This window comes from Lampetra planeri, chromosome 52 (assembly GCF_965212315.1).
Source record: "Lampetra planeri chromosome 52, kcLamPlan1.2.h2, whole genome shotgun sequence".
NCBI classification, from domain to species: domain Eukaryota; kingdom Metazoa; phylum Chordata; class Hyperoartia; order Petromyzontiformes; family Petromyzontidae; genus Lampetra; species Lampetra planeri.
In genome coordinates, this window is record NC_136158.1 from 7,376,796 (window position 1) to 7,395,883 (window position 19,088).

The window sequence follows — 19,088 nt, forward strand, 5'->3', positions numbered from 1 at the left end:
TCTCACCGTCACTCACCTCCCTCTCAGTGTCACTCACCTCCCTCTCAGTGTCACTCACCTCCCTCTCACTGTCACTCACCTCCCTGTCACTGTCACTCACCTCCCTCTCAGTGTCACTCACCTCCCTCTCACTGTCACTCAACTCCCTCTCACTGTCACTCACCTCCCTCTCAGTGTCACTCACCTCCCTCTCAGTGTCACTCACCTCCCTCTCACTGTCACTCACCTCCCTCTCAGTGTCACTCACCTCCCTCTCACCTGTCACTCACCTCCCTCTCACCTGTCACTCACCTCCCTCTCACCGTCACTCACCTCCCTCTCACCTCCCTCTCAGTGTCACTCACCTCCCTCTCAGTGTCACTCACCTCCCTCTCACCTGTCACTCACCTCCCTCTCAGTGTCACTCACCTCCCTCTCAGTGTCACTCACCTCCCTCTCACTGTCACTCACCTCCCTCTCAGTGTCACTCACCTCCCTCTCACTGTCACTCACCTCCCTCTCACCTCCCTCTCAGAGTCACTCACCTCCCTCTCACCTGTCACTCACCTCCCTCTCACCTCCCTCTCAGTGTCACTCACCTCCCTCTCAGTGTCACTCACCTCCCTCTCAGTGTCACTCACCTCCCTCTCACCGTCACTCACCTCCCTCTCACCTCCCTCTCAGAGTCACTCACCTCCATCTCACCTGTCACTCACCTCCCTCTCAGTGTCACTCACCTCCCTCTCACTGTCACTCACCTCCCTCTCACTGTCACTCACCTCCCTCTCACCGTCACTCACCTCCCTCTCAGTGTCACTCACCTCCCTCTCACTGTCACTCACCTCCCTCTCAGTGTCACTCACCTCCCTCTCACCGTCACTCACCTCCCTCTCAGTGTCACTCACCTCCCTCTCACTGTCACTCACCTCCCTCTTACCGTCACTCACCTCCCTCTCACTGTCACTCACCTCCCTCTCACTGTCACTCACCTCCCTCTCACCGTCACTCACCTCCCTCTCACCGTCACTCACCTCCCTCTCACTGTCACTCACCTCCCTCTCACCGTCACTCACCTCCCTCTCACCGTCACTCACCTCCCTCTCAGTGTCACTCACCTCCCTCTCAGTGTCACTCACCTCCCTCTCACTGTCACTCACCTCCCTCTCAGTGTCACTCACCTCCCTCTCACCTCCCTCTCAGAGTCACTCACCTCCCTCTCAGTGTCACTCACCTCCCTCTCACCGTCACTCACCTCCCTCTCAGTGTCACTCACCTCCCTCTCACTGTCACTCACCTCCCTCTCACCGTCACTCACCTCCCTCTCAGTGTCACTCACCTCCCTCTCACTGTCACTCACCTCCCTCTCACCTCCCTCTCAGTGTCACTCACCTCCCTCTCAGTGTCACTCACCTCCCTCTCAGTGTCACTCACCTCCCTCTCACTGTCACTCACCTCCCTCTCACTGTCACTCACCTCCCTCTCACCTCCCTCTCAGTGTCACTCACCTCCCTCTCAGTGCCACTCACCTCCCTCTCAGTGTCACTCACCTTCTTCTCACCGTCACTCACCTCCCTATCACTGTCACTCACCTCCCTCTCACCTTCACTCACCTCCCTCTCACCGTCACTCACCTCCCTCTCACTGTCACTCACCTCCCTCTCACCTCCCTCTCAGTGTCACTCACCTCCCTCTCACTGTCACTCACCTCCCTCTCACCTGTCACTCACCCCCCTCTCAGTGTCACTCACCTCCCTCTCACCTCCCTCTCACTGTCACTCACCTCCCTCTCACTGTCACTCACCTCCCTCTCACCTGTCACTCACCTCCCTCTCACTGTCACTCACCTCCCTCTCACCTCCCTCTCACTGTCACTCACCTCCCTCTCACCTGTCACTCACCTCCCTCTCAGTGTCACTCACCTCCCTCTCACTGTCACTCACCTCCCTCTCACCGTCACTCACCTCCCTCTCACCGTCACTCACCTCCCTCTCACTGTCACTCACCTCCCTCTCACCTCCCTCTCAGTGTCACTCACCTATCTCTCACTGTCACTCACCTCCCTCTCACCGTCACTCACCTCCCTCTCACCGTCACTCACCTCCCTCTCACCTGTCACTCACCTCCCTCTCAGTGTCACTCGCCTCCCTCTCACTGTCACTCACCTCCCTCTCACCTCCCTCTCAGTGTCACTCACCTCCCTCTCAGTGTCACTCACCTCCCTCTCAGTGTCACTCACCTCCCTCTCACTGTCACTCACCTCCCTCTCACTGTCACTCACCTCCCTCTCACCTCCCTCTCAGTGTCACTCACCTCCCTCTCAGTGCCACTCACCTCCCTCTCAGTGTCACTCACCTTCTTCTCACCGTCACTCACCTCCCTATCACTGTCACTCACCTCCCTCTCACCTTCACTCACCTCCCTCTCACCGTCACTCACCTCCCTCTCACTGTCACTCACCTCCCTCTCACCTCCCTCTCAGTGTCACTCACCTCCCTCTCACTGTCACTCACCTCCCTCTCACCTGTCACTCACCCACCTCTCAGTGTCACTCACCTCCCTCTCACCTCCCTCTCACTGTCACTCACCTCCCTCTCACTGTCACTCACCTCCCTCTCACCTGTCACTCACCTCCCTCTCACTGTCACTCACCTCCCTCTCACCTCCCTCTCACTGTCACTCACCTCCCTCTCACCTGTCACTCACCTCCCTCTCAGTGTCACTCACCTCCCTCTCACTGTCACTCACCTCCCTCTCACCGTCACTCACCTCCCTCTCACCGTCACTCACCTCCCTCTCACTGTCACTCACCTCCCTCTCACCTCCCTCTCAGTGTCACTCACCTCCCTCTCACTGTCACTCACCTCCCTCTCACCGTCACTCACCTCCCTCTCACCGTCACTCACCTCCCTCTCACCTGTCACTCACCTCCCTCTCAGTGTCACTCGCCTCCCTCTCACCTGTCACTCACCTCCCTCTCACTGTCACTCATCTCCCTCTCACCGTCACTCACCTCCCTCTCACCGTTACTCACCTCCCTCTCACTGTCACTCATCTCCCTCTCACCGTCACTCACCTCCCACTCACTGTCACTCACCTCCCGCTCACCTGTCACTCACCACCCTCTCACTGTCACTCACCTCCCTCTCACTGTCACTCACCTCCCTCTCACTGTCACTCACCTCCCTCTCACTGTCACTCACCTCCCTCTCACCGTCACTCACCTCCCTCTCACCGTCACTCACCTCCCTCTCACCTGTCACTCACCTCCCTCTCAGTGTCACTCGCCTCCCTCTCATCTGTCACTCACCTCCCTCTCACTGTCACTAATCTCCCTCTCACCGTCACTCACCTCCCACTCACTGTCACTCTCCTCCCTCTCACTGTCACTCACCTCCCTCTCACCGTCACTCACCTCCCTCTCACCGTCACTCACCTCCCTCTCACCTGTCACTCACCTCCCTCTCAGTGTCACTCGCCTCCCTCTCACCTGTCACTCACCTCCCTCTCACTGTCACTCATCTCCCTCTCACCGTCACTCACCTCCCTCTCACCGTTACTCACCTCCCTCTCACTGTCACTCATCTCCCTCTCACCGTCACTCACCTCCCACTCACTGTCACTCACCTCCCGCTCACCTGTCACTCACCACCCTCTCACTGTCACTCACCTCCCTCTCACTGTCACTCACCTCCCTCTCACTGTCACTCACCTCCCTCTCACTGTCACTCACCTCCCTCTCACCGTCACTCACCTCCCTCTCACCGTCACTCACCTCCCTCTCACCTGTCACTCACCTCCCTCTCAGTGTCACTCGCCTCCCTCTCACCTGTCACTCACCTCCCTCTCACTGTCACTCATCTCCTCTCACCGTCACTCACCTCCCTCTCACCGTCACTCACCTCACTGTCACTCATCTCCCTCTCACCGTCACTCACCTCCCACTCACTGTCACTCACCTCCCGCTCACCTGTCACTCACCACCCTCTCACTGTCACTCACCTCCCTCTCACTGTCACTCACCTCCCTCTCACTGTCACTCACCTCCCTCTCACTGTCACTCACCTCCCTCTCACTGTCACTCACCTCCCTCTCACCGTCACTCACCTCCCTCTCACCGTCACTCACCTCCCTCTCACCTGTCACTCACCTCCCTCTCAGTGTCACTCGCCTCCCTCTCATCTGTCACTCACCTCCCTCTCACTGTCACTCATCTCCCTCTCACCGTCACTCACCTCCCACTCACTGTCACTCTCCTCCCTCTCACTGTCACTCACCTCCCTCTCACCGTCACTCACCTCCCTCTCACCGTCACTCACCTCCCTCTCACCTGTCACTCACCTCCCTCTCAGTGTCACTCGCCTCCCTCTCACCTGTCACTCACCTCCCTCTCACTGTCACTCATCTCCCTCTCACCGTCACTCACCTCCCTCTCACCGTTACTCACCTCCCTCTCACTGTCACTCATCTCCCTCTCACCGTCACTCACCTTCCACTCACTGTCACTCACCTCCCGCTCACCTGTCACTCACCACCCTCTCACTGTCACTCACCTCCCTCTCACTGTCACTCACCTCCCTCTCACTGTCACTCACCTCCCTCTCACTGTCACTCACCTCCCTCTCACCGTCACTCACCTCCCTCTCACCTGTCACTCACCTCCCTCTCAGTGTCACTCGCCTCCCTCTCACCTGTCACTCACCTCCCTCTCACTGTCACTCATCTCCTCTCACCGTCACTCACCTCCCTCTCACCGTCACTCACCTCCCTCTCACTGTCACTCATCTCCCTCTCACCGTCACTCACCTCCCACTCACTGTCACTCACCTCCCGCTCACCTGTCACTCACCACCCTCTCACTGTCACTCACCTCCCTCTCACTGTCACTCACCTCCCTCTCACTGTCACTCACCTCCCTCTCACTGTCACTCACCTCCCTCTCACTGTCACTCACCTCCCTCTCACTGTCAAATACTTATTTCCCTTATTAAAATGCCAATCAATTTATAACATTTTTGACATGCGTTTTTCTGGATTTTGTTGTTGTTATTCTGTCTCTCACTGTTCAAATAAACCTTCCATTAAAATTATAGACTGATAATTTCTTTGTCAGTGGGCAAACGTACAAAATCAGCATGGGATCAAATACTTTTTTCCCTCACTGTACCTCCCCTTCGTCGTCAATCCCTCCCCATGCTCCCACCTGTCGCCCTTAACCCTTTGCTTCACCTCTCCCCACGCTCCCTCCCTCTCTCCTCCAGCCCCCCCCTCTCTATCCTCTCGCCCCCCTTCTCTAAATCAGCAGCAGCGAGAGGAGGAGGATGAGATCGCGACTCGAGGCGCCGAAGGCACGGCGCCCATCTTAACTGCTGCGAGTCCGCCTTTGTCTCTCTTTACACATATACACAGCGTGCACAACACGCATCCACAACACATATACACAACATACACAATACGCATCCACAACACATACAGCACATACACCACGTAGGTTAATACAGTATATACACATACAGGCAGATATACTTGAGATTCAAATATATTACGCATAGACGCACACACGAACATAGACAGTGACAGCCTTGAACAGACTTGGGTCAAGTGCTGAAAGCGAATACCTATTAAGGCACGCGAGGAGGTGGGTGACCAGCTCTACGCCCGGCCGCCTTTGTCTCCCCAGTGCTAATGTTCGCACAGCGCACCGGGTACTCATTTGAGGCTGAGTCGACCTTGGGGAGGCTCAGGACCGGTTCAGTCATTCGCACAAACGCGTACTGTACACGTACTCAAGAGACACACGAAGATCCCATGCACGCACACAGACATAGACCCGCACGCACGCACACAGACACACGGAGATCCACACAGACATAGACACACACACAGACACACAGAGACACACAGACACACGGAGATCCACACAGACACAGACACACACACACACAGAGACACAGACACACGGAGATCCACACAGACATAGACACACGGAGATCCACACAGACACACACACACACAGAGACACAGACACACGGAGATCCACACAGACACAGACACACACACACATAGACACACACACAGAGACACAGACACACGGAGATCCACACAGACATAGACACACAGACACACGGAGATCCACACAGACATAGACACACACACACACAGACAGAGACACAGACACACGGAGATCCACACAGACATAGACACACACACAGACACACGGAGATCCACACAGACATAGACACACAGACACACGGAGATCCACACAGACATAGACACACACACACACAGAGACACAGACACACGGAGATCCACACAGACATAGACACACACACAGACACACGGAGATCCACACAGACATAGACACACAGACACACGGAGATCCACACAGACATAGACACACACACACAGACAGAGACACAGACACACGGAGATCCACACAGACATAGACACACACACAGACACACGGAGATCCACACAGACATAGACAGACACACAGACATAGACACACACACAGACACACGGAGATCCACACAGACATAGACACACAGACACACGGAGATCCACACAGACATAGGACACGCACACAGACAGACACACAGACATAGACCCGCACGCACACCGACAAGCACACGGAGATCCACACAGACATAGACACACAGACACACGGAGATCCGCACAGACAGACACACACACAGACAGACACACGGAGATCCACACAGACAGACACACACACAGACACACGGAGATCTACACACAGACAGACACACACAGACAGACACACGGATATCTACACACAGACAGACACATACACACAGACACACGGAGATCCACAGACAGACACACAGACAGACACACGGATATCTACACACATACACACAGACACACGGAGATCCACAGACAGACACACAGACAGACACGGATATCCACACACAGACAGACACACACACAGACACACACACAGACAGACACACAGACAGATACACAGACAGACACACACACAGACAGATACACAGACACACAGACAGACACAGACACACAGACAGACACACACACACACAGACACACACGGGCACGCCGCGCACACGGCACTGCTGGAAGCATCTGTTGATTCAATTCCCTCCTCACGACTCCCGCGACAAGACAGCTGATCTCCCCCACCCCGCGATGCCCCAGACGCTGATGGAGTGTGGGGGGGCGTGAGGGGGGGGGGCGTGAGGGGGAGCGCCGGACCCCCCCCCCCCCCCACATTCTGCACAGTGACGCAGCCAGGGGTCGAACCGGGACCTAAGCAGCGGCAGGAGCAGCAGGAGCAGCAGCAGCAGGAGCAGCAGCATCAGCAGGAGCAGCATCAGCAGGAGCAGCATCAGCAGGAGCAGCATCAGCAGGAGCAGGAGCAGCAGCAGCAGGAGCAGCAGCAGCAGGAGCAGCAGCAGCAGGAGCAGCAGCAGCAGTAGGAGCAGCAGCAGCAGGATGGACTTCTCATTCAACGGCGCCTCGGTGAGATCACAAACCATCATCGCCATCACGCGACCCCTACGATCACCTCCACCACCACCATCGTCACCACCAGACAAAGATTCCCCGTGTAGCCTGAACAGACTGTCCGGGCAAGTGCTGTGAGCGAGTAGCAGCACCTGTGAAGGCCTGCACGGCACACGAGGGGGTGGGTGGCCAACGCCCCGGCCGGACGCCTTTGTCTCCCCAGCGGCGATGTTTGCACACCGCACCAGGTACTCATTTGAGGCCGAGTCGACCTAGGTGAGGCCCGGGACCGGGCGCAGAATAACCGCCGCTGGTGTTAGCGGTGGTCGTAAGCGGGAATCCAACCCGGGTCGCCTCGGTTGGGATCAAGGCAGCTCCCGGGGACGCTCCTCAGAATCATCGCAATCTTTATTTAGACTGCAGCAGGAGGAATCCGATGAGCTATGAAGCTCTTTTCCATAGATGTCCAGTAGGGGGCAGGGGGCTCACGACGTTTTCTCAAATCCTCCCTGGCCGCCTCTCGCCTGCCACTTTAGCAGCGCCGACTCGGCACCCGCTCACGGCTCTCAGTCTCGTCGGCCGGTCAAGTGCGGTGGGGGTCAAGTGGTGGGGGGTGGTGGGGTCAAGTGGTGGGGGATGGTGGGGTCAAGTGGTGGGGGATGCCCCCCACCGCTGTCCCAGACGAGCGAGTGGAGGCCAAACCACCGCTCTCGGAGACCTCCCTCGGAGCGGAGTGAGCAGGGAGCGCGCCTTGGCACTCGGGTGTGCCGCCGTGCGGTTTGTCCGCTCGCACGCGCCAATCGGGCGAGTCCGTTATTGACCTGACACTGAACACAGCGGTCGCTATGAAGGAGTTGGTGGTCATGGTGGTGAAGTAGGGTTACATAGTGGTGGTGGTGAAGTTGGGTTATATAGGAGTGGTGGTGATGTAGGGTTTTAGATTTGAAGCTTTCGTGACTGCAAGGATTCATATTCTTCAGTTTTTACGGTAAAGTCACGTAGGTAAAAAAAAAATTGTATTCATAAAAGTAAAACCACGGCAAAACTGATTCTTCCGCCGTTGCCTATCATTGCTACAACGCTGTGGGCTCTCATGAAATTGTCTTTTCCGAGACCAAGGTACTCTGCAAACCTCCTGGCTACCATCAAAGGTTTGTACACGAAGCCATCCAAATATACAAACACAGACATAATTTCAACCGTGATGATGGGTACAAACTGAGTAATCATTGGAAAGATGTTATTAACTATGCAAAAAAGGTTTAACCACACATATTTGGACCATCTTATTTGATAGGCACTATTCTTCAGTTACCGTACAGTTTCTTCTTTTTTCACACACTGGTTTCCTGCTTTAAGTTTTACCACACATTTGGCAAATCTAGAATTAATCCCAGCAACATAGCAAAGGGCTGTTTCATCTACATAACAAAGGCTCAGTCCCATTTACAGCAGCCGCACCTTTACAGCAGCCGCACCTTAACAACTCTGGTACCTCCCAGTTCAACCAGTCTACACAACAAATGCTCATTCCTAGCAGCGGCCTCAGAAGCACCAAGCTCACAATAATAATAATACAAAACTCCGATCTAGGTGCCTGCCTTGGCTCCTCCCACCCTCAACCAGTATATATATTTAATAAAGGTCGTGGAAGCGACTTCTGGAATCCGGTCTTTATTTGTCTTTCGTTCACAACACTCCTGTCTTACTCCTTCACGCTGCTAACAGACAGCGTGAGAGGGAGAGAGAGAGAGACTCGCGCTGCCACGTGGCAGGCCTGGACCCCCCACTCCAGCGTGGGTTCACCCTTCGTTCGTTCCAGATCTGACCACGTGTTGTCCGTCTCCACCCCTTTTAATACCCGGGTCACGTGGTACCTTTCCACCAGTCCTGGTTAACCTCCATGGAATCTTCCAGACTCCATCATACGATCCCAGGACCACGCCCCCGACTCGTCCCCCCATTGGCTGTGGCTAAAGCCAGCAGATCCAATCATCTACTTACAGATGCCACCTTCCCATTACGTTACGGCCACGCCCCTAGACTTCTCCCCATTGGCTATGGGCCAGGACCGGTAGAGCCAATCATCGTAACGAGGTGTGATCAATCAACCACCCGGATATATCCTCACATTACATCACCCTCCCCCTTCCCCCCCCCCAGTGTAAAAAGTCAGCCGTCTCGGCTGGGAAAAGAGTGACGGCCCCACTCCTTTAAATAACATTTTAGGGCGTCCATGATGCATTAACAAGGTAAGGGGAGTAGGGCGCCAATGCGCAGAGAAATTAAAACATTACAGACATAAAAACAACCAACGTACATTAGGGCGTCCCTGTAGCGCAGTAACACCAGGGCGACAGACCGTAAGGACAACAGTATTAGGGAAATGGGAGAGACTTCGACCGCGTACGCGACGCCGGACGCTCTCCTCCCCTCGCGCGAGGTTGCCTCGCCGACTGTTCAGCAGGAGGTGGGTGCAGTGCAGAAGAAGAAGAATTTTTGGTGTCCCCTGTGGCTGGGACAGGCCCCGTTGGAGGTAAAACGTCCGGGGTCTCGTCGACCTTCAAAACCTGTGCGTCTGCGGGGGGTAGAACACGGCCCCGCTGGGGATCAATCGGCAAGGCAAGTGGCACATTCGGCACGCCAGACCCCGGTAGGTCAACAAGTGGGGATGAAGGGCCAGCACGCGGGTCAACATAGGGCTTGAGCCGCGACGAGTGAACATACCAACGACATTCGCCGTACTGGATGCGAACGCTCTGGGGATTCCGAATGTCCACCAACCTCACGGGCCCCCGCCAAGGCCTGTGCAGTTTAGGGGACGTACCCACCAGCACCTGAGGGCAATGGAGCCATGCCATATCGCCCACCGACCAAGGTATGTCAGTTCGCGATCGACGCGCACACCTCTCGTTCCGTGCCTGTGTACGGGCCGTCGCACATCTGGCGGCCTCTCGCGCCTCCGTAACCCGTTTAAGCGAGTCCCACATGTGGTCAGGCAAGGAAGGGGACGGTTGTTTCCCCGCTGCACCAAGTTGCACATCAATCGGGGGTATATTCTCACGGCCATAAATAAGGAAAAATGGCGAATATCCTGTGGACGCGTGCGGGACCATGCGGTATGCCACCAGGACGCCCGGTATGTGCAAGTCCCAATCGGTTTGTTTTTCACTCACCGTGTGACAAAGCATGGCCGAAAGGGTGCGGTTAAATCGTTCCACCATACCATCCGTTTGCGGATGGTAAGGGGAAGTGTGGATTTTCTTTGTACCCAAGGCAGAGCACACGTCTTTGAGCAATTTAGAGGAGAAGTTATGTCCTTGATCTGTGAGCAGCCCTTCAGGTGCTCCCTTATCCATGACGTACCCATTCAAGAAAGCCTCGGTGATGGATGAGGCCGTTTGGTCAGGTAGAGGCCAGGCCATAGGCCAGCGAGAAAAATAGTCGACCCCGACCAAAAGGTATTTATTGCCCCTAGCTGATGGAGGGAATGGGCCCAGGATATCCAGAGCAACCAGCTCATTAATACGGATACCTCGATCGATCGTAGGGGCGGGACATAATTTTGACATGGCGGTTTCCGCTTCGCACAATCATGGCATGACCGGATAAAGCTGGTGACATCCGCTGTCACGCCTGGCCAAAAAAAATCTTGCTGCATTGCGGCCAATGTTTTCTGCACGCCAAGGTGCATCAGCTTGTCGGCGTGCAGCGCGTGGATCAGATCGTGGCGAAGGGACATCGGCACAACCAGGCGTGAACGGCCTGACAACCCATCTGTACACATTAGTAATCCCGCCTGGCCCCGAAACAACTGCCATTTCCATCCTGCCAAATGAGATCTCAGTTTCCCGACCAATTCCCGCAGTGGAGCCAAAGAGGCATCGGCCTCTTGCTCGCGTAGCTACACCGAGTGCGGCAAATGCAGCGTATAGTCGACTCCAACGGGTATATCCTGGCCTTCATCCTTTGACATCGCCCCCATGACTGGACAAGGCGGAGTAGGCAGCGCCGCACAGCGGTGCGTACCCGTCAGACAGGCGCAGGGAGGGGTCGCGGGCAACCTAGAGAGAGCGTCTGCGTTGCCATGGCGAGTACCCTTGCGGTACGTGATCTCGAAGGAAAACTCCTGCAGCGATTCCAACCACCGAGCCAATTGATCGGATGGTTGTTCCAATTTCAATGAATACTGCAAGGCAGCATGGTCAGTGCACACGAGGAATTTCCTTCCATACAGGTACGGCTGGTACTGGCGAACAAAATGGACAATTGCCAGCAATTCCCATCGCATCACGCAATTGCGCGTCTCGGCAGGAGACAGAACCCTGCTGCCTTATGCCACCACTCACTCGACCCCGTCTTTCCGTTGTGACAAAACGGCCCCTATGTTGATGTCGCTAGCATCCGTGTCAAGGATGAACGGCTGGGAAAAGTCTGGGTAGTCGAGTGTCGGAGCGGTGGCCAGGCGATCCCGGAGAGACTGAAAAGAGCGCTCCTCTTCCGGGCCCCATTTAAATCTCTGATTCTTCCCTGTTAGAATATGCAGCGGCTTAGCCAGCGTCGCGAAATTCTTAACAAATCGGCAATAGTAGGATGTGAACCCTATAAATCGCCGTACGTCGCTCACTGAAGTGTGCGTCGGCCACTCCAGGACACAAGACGTTTTCTGAGGGTCCGTGGACACACCGTCAGAGCTGACGATGTGTGCAAGGTAGCGGACAGATCGTTGCAAAAGGTGGCACTTCTTTGGTTTTAATTTTAGGTCAGCCGACCGCATCCTTTGAAAGACAGTCTCAAGCCATTGGAGGTGTTCTTCGAAGGTGCGACTGAATACAATGATATCGTCCAAATATATGAGGCACGTTTCCCACTACAGCCCCGTTAGCACCAGTTCCATCAGACGTTGGAACGTCGCCGGTGCTGCATTCAACCCATAGGTAGGCGGTTAAACTCAAAGAGGCCCTGCGGCATGTGGAACGCCGTTTTCGGTCTGGACGTGTCATCGAGGGAAAGCTGCCAAAACCCAGACGACAGGTCGAGGGTAGAGAAGAAATTTGCCCCCGACAAAGCGTCCAACGAGTCGTCCATCCGTGGCAAGGGGTATGCGTCCGCCACGGATATCTTATTCAATCGGCGGAAGTCTACACAAAACCTCGTTCCGCCATCCTTCTTTTTAACCAACACCACCGGCGCGCCCCAAGGACTGTTGGACGGCGAAATTATATCGGCCGCCAACATGTCGTCCACCGCGCCACGCACGTGTTCCCTTTCTGCAGGGCTCATGCGATGCAGGTGCATACAAATCGGTCCCGCCGCACCGGTGTCGATATGGTGCGACGAGAGCGAGGTATGGCCCAAATCCAAATCGTTTCTACTGAAAACATCAGCGTACTCCGACAATAGTGAATGCAAGGCGCTCCGCTGCATGGCTGACAAGGACGTATTTTCCCGGCACAATTCGGCGATCCATCGATCATCCGAACAATCAGATTGTGGCACGCCAGTGGCCATTTTTGTGGTTTGGTCGCCCTCAAAGCTGGTGAAATTGGTAGTGGCGTGAGCCAATACCGAGCCAACCGGAACGACCACCCGGTCCGAGCCCCCATTTAACACGAGATGGAAAACGATTTAGCCACAGAGTTTGACGGGGACAACAACACACCCGTCGCATCGTCCGCGGCTTCCAACCGCTTCCGGTAATGCAGCGGGATAAGCATTTGTGTGCCCGATGATATTTCTACCGTGACATCAACAATAGCATTAATAGCGTTTCCTGGGGGCGAACGGCCCAGCAGGGACGGCAGGAAGGACATTCAAGCAACCTTGATCGAGGAGTATTTTAACGGGCATCTGACGAAGGAAATCGGTGCCCAAAAAGCATGGGATGGCCAACGAACGCGAGATCAAAACTAGTCCCAACGCGGTGATATTCCCTATAGCAATGCGCACATCTACTCGTCCCAAAATACCCATGGTACCTCCATTCACAGCAACGCATGCATCGTTAGCCGGTCGGATCCGCGATGTAGGAATGGACAGGAGATGAAAAATAACATCGGAAATTATGGTTGCAGACGCACCGGTGTCCACCAAAATACAGACATCGATCCCATCGATAGTACCCCGTACCGTCGAGGACCCCGACGTGGCTACCATCACCCTTCGAGCCAATTTTTTCCATTGTGTAACCGAGTGCGGCATCACCCCAGGTGACCCACAATTCCCTTCAGGAGTGCAAACACGGGTGCGAGTGGATGCGTGATGTGTCAAGACCTGCCGGGTGTCCGATGTGTGCCAACTTGCCCGTGGGTGCCGTGGATCCGCGTCCGGTGGAGGAGATGGAAGTCGGCCCGACGGGAGCTGAGGAGGTTGGAGTCGGCAGCGACAATCCCGGGCGAAATGGCCTCGTCGGCCACACTTGAAACATGTGGCCGCCCCCGCCCGGTGGTCGGTCGCCCCGGTCCCCACTCGTGGACGTCCGGCCCCGTCGCGCTGCTCGCGCGGCCGTCGTTTCGGGACCCAGCGAGGAACGGCTGCAACCACCTCGCCGTCGCTGGAGCCGTTGGAGCCGTGGATGACACGACGTGGAGCCCATCCCAACGGTAGCCCGTCTATCTCAGGGTCTCCTGTCCATGCCGCCATCTGGTCCCAGCATTTGAGGTTGAACTTGGCGTCCAAATAGCACGCCGCCCATCGAGACATTAGCGGTTCGTGGCCGCACACCGGCAATGATATGTTAAGTTCCTGGGACAACTCAATCATTCTAGAAAGGATGAGAGGATCCAGGAGATCGGCTGATGAATCAGGGTAAGGCGGCCATGGCAAGCGCCAACAGCGCCCCACGGTAGGCCAAGGGCGATTCTTCCGCTCCATGAATTTCCTGGTAGCCGCCATCGGTGGCTCGTAGAACTCCGCCATTTCCGCAAAAGCGTCACGCAGCGTCTTTTTCTTACTCGCCGGGATGCAGTGGAAGACTGCCAAGGAGACGTCGTCCAACAGCGTGGGCAGAGCCTCCAGCGCTTCTGCCTCCGTCCATCGCACCGACCGGAAGGCTGACTCGAACCGCCACGTGAACGCGCTCCAGTCACCCCCGGTGACAAATTCTTTAATTTGAGGAAGGCGATGGCGGCGGTGAATATCCGAGGCCTCGGGCGTGTCAGATCCCGCTACCCACGCAGCACGCGGCTCCGTAAAGATGGCGTCTGGCAGCCGCGTGGCAGCAGCCCCGCCCAAGATGGCGTCCGGCGGCCGCGTGGCAGCAGCCCCGCCCAAGATGGAGGCCTCCCCCTCCGTGGCAGGAGCAATGGCGGACGGCGTTTCCCGCTGAAGATCTTGATCGTCGGCCCTTGGGTGAGTTCCACACGGCCGACCGAGGGCCGCAGATGACGCGACCGCCGTTGCAAGATTTAGCAGGATCGCACGGAGAGACTCTATCTGCTCCGCCACCCGACGCCACCCCTCGTCCGCAGCCGGAGACGTCTCCTCGCCGGCCTGTCGTCGATGCGCGGCGTCGGGGAGAGCGGCAGACGGCAGCAGAGGACCCGTGGCTCCCAGCAGCTCGTCCGCGTCCGCCTCGTCATCTTCATCCGACAGAGGATCCGGTGGGTTTCTTTTCTTGAGGTGCTTGGACATTTTCTAATAATTGTCCAAATTGTCTCAATGTAATAAAGGTCGTGGAAGCGACTTCTGGAATCCGGTCTTTATTTGTCTTTCGTTCACAACACTCCTGTCTTACTCCTTCACGCTGCTAACAGACAGCATGAGAGGGAGAGAGAGAGACTCGCGCTGTCACGTGGCAGGCCTGGACCCCCGCTCCAGCGTGGCCTCACCCTTCGTTCGTTCCAGATCTGACCACGTGTTATCCGTCTCCACCCCTTTTAATACCCGGGTCACGTGGTACCGTTCCACCAGTCCTGGTTAACCTCCATGGAATCTTCCAGACTCCATCGTACGATCCCAGGACCACGCCCCCGACTCGTCCCCCCATTGGCTGTGGCTAAAGCCAGCATATCCAATCATCTACTTACGGATGTCACCTTCCCATTACGTCAGGGCCACGTCCCTAGACTTCTCCCCATTGGCTATGGGCCAGGACCGGTAGAGCCAATCAATGTAACGAGGTGTGATCAATCAACCACCTGGAATTTCTCTTACTTGATACAGCAATCGTGCTGTGACGATTCCACCTGAAGACGGAAGCTTGTGTTGCCTCCGAAACGTCGTGATTTTTATTAAAAATTTTATTTTACTTTAATTAATTTTAATTTTAATTTTTTTACCTACATGACTTTACCGAAAAAACCTAAGAATGTGATGTAGGGTTACATAGGAGTGGTGGTGGTGAAGTTGGGTTATGTAGGAGTGGTGGTGAAGTTGGGTTATGTAGGAGTGGTGGTAGTGGTGAAGTAGGGTTATGTAGGAGTGGTGGTGGTGAAGTTGAGTTATGTAGGAGTGGTGGTGGTGCTGAAGTAGGGTTATGTAGGAGTGGTGGTGGTGAGGTTGGGTTATGTAGGAGTGGTGGTGGTGAAGTTGGGTTATGTAGGAGTGGTGGTGGTGAAGTAGGGTTATGTAGGAGTGGTGGTGGTGAAGTAGGGTTATGTAGGAGTGGTGGTGGTGGTGGTGGTGGTGAAGTAGGGTTATGTAGGAGTGGTGGTGGTGGTGAAGTTGAGTTATGTAGGAGTGGTGGTGGTGGTGAAGTAGTGTTATGTAGGAGTGGTGGTGGTGAGGTTGGTTTATGTAGGAGTGGTGGTGGTGAAGTTGGGTTATGTAGGAGTGGTGGTGGTGAAGTAGGGTTATGTAGGAGTGGTGGTGGTGGTGAAGTTGGGTTACGTAGGAGTGGTGGTGGTGGTGAAGTTGGGTTATGTAGGAGTGGTGGTGGTGAGGTGGGGTTATGTAGAAGTGGTGGTGGTGGTGAAGTTGGGTAATATGGGAGTGGTGGTGGTGGTGAAGTTGGGTTATGTAGGAGTGGTGGTGGTGAAGTTGGGTTATGTAGGAGTGGTGGTAGTGGTGGTGAAGTCGGGTTTTGTAGGAGTGGTGGTGGTGGTGGTGAAGTTGGGTTATGTAGGAGTAGTGGTGGTGGTGGTGGTGAAGTTGGGTTATATGGGAGTGGTGGTGGTGGTGGTGGTGAAGTCGGGTTATGTAGGAGTGGTGGTGAAGTTGGGTTATATGGGAGTGGTGGTAGTGGTGGTGATGTTGGGTTATATAGGAGTGGTGGTGGTGAAGTTGAGTTATGTAGGAGTGGTGGTGGTGTGGTGGTGAAGTTGGGTTATATGGGAGTGGTGGTGGTGAAGTTGGGTTATATGGGAGTGGTGGTGGTGGTGAGGTGGGGTTACGTAGGAGTGGTGGTGGTGGTGGTGGTGGTGGTGGTGGTGGTGGTGAAGTTGGGTTTGTAGGAGTGGTGGTGGTGAAGTTGGGTTTTGTAGGAGTGGTGGTGGTGGTGGTGGTGGTGAAGTTGGGTTATGTAGGAGTGGTGGTGGTGGTGAAGTTGGGTTATATGGGAGTGGTGGTGGTGGTGGTGGTGAAGTTGGGTTATGTAGGAGTGGTGGTAGTGGTGGTGAAGTCGGGTTTTGTAGGAGTGGTGGTGTCGGTGGTGAGGTGGGGTTATGTAGAAGTGGTGGTGGTGGTGGTGAAGTTGGGTTATGTAGGAGTGGTGGTGGTGGTGGTGAAGTTGGGTTATATGGGAGTGGTAGTGGTGGTGGTGAGGTGGGGTTACGTAGGAGTGGTGGTGGTGGTGGTTGAAGTTGGGTAATGTAGGAGTGGTGGTGGTGGTGAAGTTGGGTTATGTAGGAGTGGTGGTAGTGGTGGTTGTGGAGTTTGGTTATGTAGGAGTGGTGGTGGTGGTGAAGTTGGGTTATGTAGGAGTGGCGGTGGTGATGGTGAAGTCGGGTTATGTAGGAGTTGTGGTGGTGGTGGTGGTGAAGTTGGGTTATGTAGGAGTGGTGGTGGTGAAGTTGGGTTTTGTAGGAGTGGTGGTGGTGGTGTTGGTGAAGTTGGGTTATGTTGGAGTGGTGGTGGTGGTGGTGGTGTTGAAGTTGGGTTATGTTGGAGTGGTGGTGGTGGTGGTGGTGGTGAAGTTGGGTTATGTAGGAGTGGTGGTGGTGGTGAAGTTGGGTTATATGGGAGTGGTGGTGGTGGTGGTGGTGAAGTTGGGTTATGTAGGAGTGGTGGTAGTGGTGGTGAAGTCGGGTTTTGTAGGAGTGGTGGTGTCGGTGGTGAGGTGGGGTTATGTAGGAGTGGTGGTGGTGGTGGTGGTGAAGTTGGGTTATGTAGGAGTGGTGGTGGTGGTGGTGATGGTGAGGTGGGGTTACGTAGGAGTGGTGGTGGTGGTGGTGGTGGTGGTGAAGTTGGGTTATGTAGGAGTGGTGGTGGTGGTGGTGGTGGTGAAGTTGGGTTATGTAGGCGTGGTGGTGGTGGTGGTGGTGGTGGTGGTGGTGGTGGTGGTGAAGTTGGGTTATATGAGAGTGGTGGTGGTGGTGGTGGTGGTGAGGTGGGGTTACGTAGGAGTGGTGGTGGTGGTGGTGGTGGTGGTGGTGGTGGTGGTGGTGGTGGTGGTGAAGTTGGGTTATGTAGGAGTGGTGGTGTTGAAGTTGGGTTATGTAGGAGTGGTGGTGGTGGTGGTGAAGTTGGGTTATGTAGGAGTGGTGGTGGTGGTGGTGGTGGTGGTGAAGTTGGGTTATATGGGAGTGGTGGTGGTGGTGGTGAGGTTGGGTTACGTAGGAGTGGTGGTGGTGGTGAAGTTGGGTTATGTAGGAGTGGTGGTGGTGGTGAAGTTGGGTTATGTAGGAGTGGTGGTGGTGGTGGTGGTGAAGTTGGGTTATGTAGGAGTTGTGGTGGTGGTGGTGAAGTTGGGTTATGTAGGAGTGGTGGTGGTGGTGGTGGTGGTGAAGTTGGGTTATGTAGGAGTGGTGGTGGTGAAGTTGGGTTATATGGGAGTGGTGGTGGTGGTGGTGGTGAAGTTGGGTTATGTAGGAGTGGTGGTGGTGGTGGTGGTGGTGGTGAAGTTTGGTTATATGGGAGTGGTGGTGGTGGTGGTGGTGAGGTTGGGTTACGTAGGAGTGGTGGTGGTGGTGGTGAAGTTGGGTTATGTAGGAGTGGTGGTGGTGGTGAAGTTGGGTTATGTAGGAGTGGTGGTGGTGGTGGTGAAGTTGGGTTATGTAGGAGTTGTGGTGGTGGTGGTGAAGTTGGGTTATGTAGGAGTGGTGGTGGTGGTGGTGAAGTTGGGTTATGTAGGAGTGGTGGTGGTGGTGAGGTGGGGTTATGTAGGAGTGGTGGTGGTTGTGAAGTAGGGTTATATGGGAGTGGTGGTGGTGGTGAAGTTGTGTTATTTGGGAGTGGTGGTGGTGGTGGTGAAGTAGGGTTATGTAGGAGTGGTGGTGAAGTTCGGTTATATGGGAGTGGTGGTAGTGGTGGTGAAGTTGGGTTATATAGGAGTGGTGGTGGTGGTGGTGGTGAAGTTGAGTTATGTAGGAGTGGTGGTGGTGGTGTTGGTGAAGTAGGGTTATATGGGAGTGGTGGTGGTGAAGTTGGGTTATATAGGAGTGGTGGTGGTGGTGAAGTTGGGTTATGTAGGAGTGGTGGTGGTGGTGGTGGTGGTGGTGGTGGTGGTGGTGAAGTAGGGTTATATGGGAGTG

The 19,088-nt window shown here is 55.2% G+C and overlaps 1 protein-coding gene across 1 annotated transcript in view; it reads left to right on the forward strand.

Annotated features, from left to right (window-relative positions):
- Positions 1-7,259: 7,259 nt before the first annotated feature.
- Positions 7,260-19,088, forward strand: part of C52H14orf132 (chromosome 52 C14orf132 homolog) — a 68,085-nt gene continuing 56,256 nt past the window's right edge. The window contains exon 1 of the mRNA XM_078616992.1: positions 7,260-7,473. Within this exon, the coding sequence (XP_078473118.1) occupies positions 7,447-7,473 (27 nt within the window). The 5' untranslated portion in view covers positions 7,260-7,446. The remainder of the gene's footprint in view (positions 7,474-19,088) is intronic.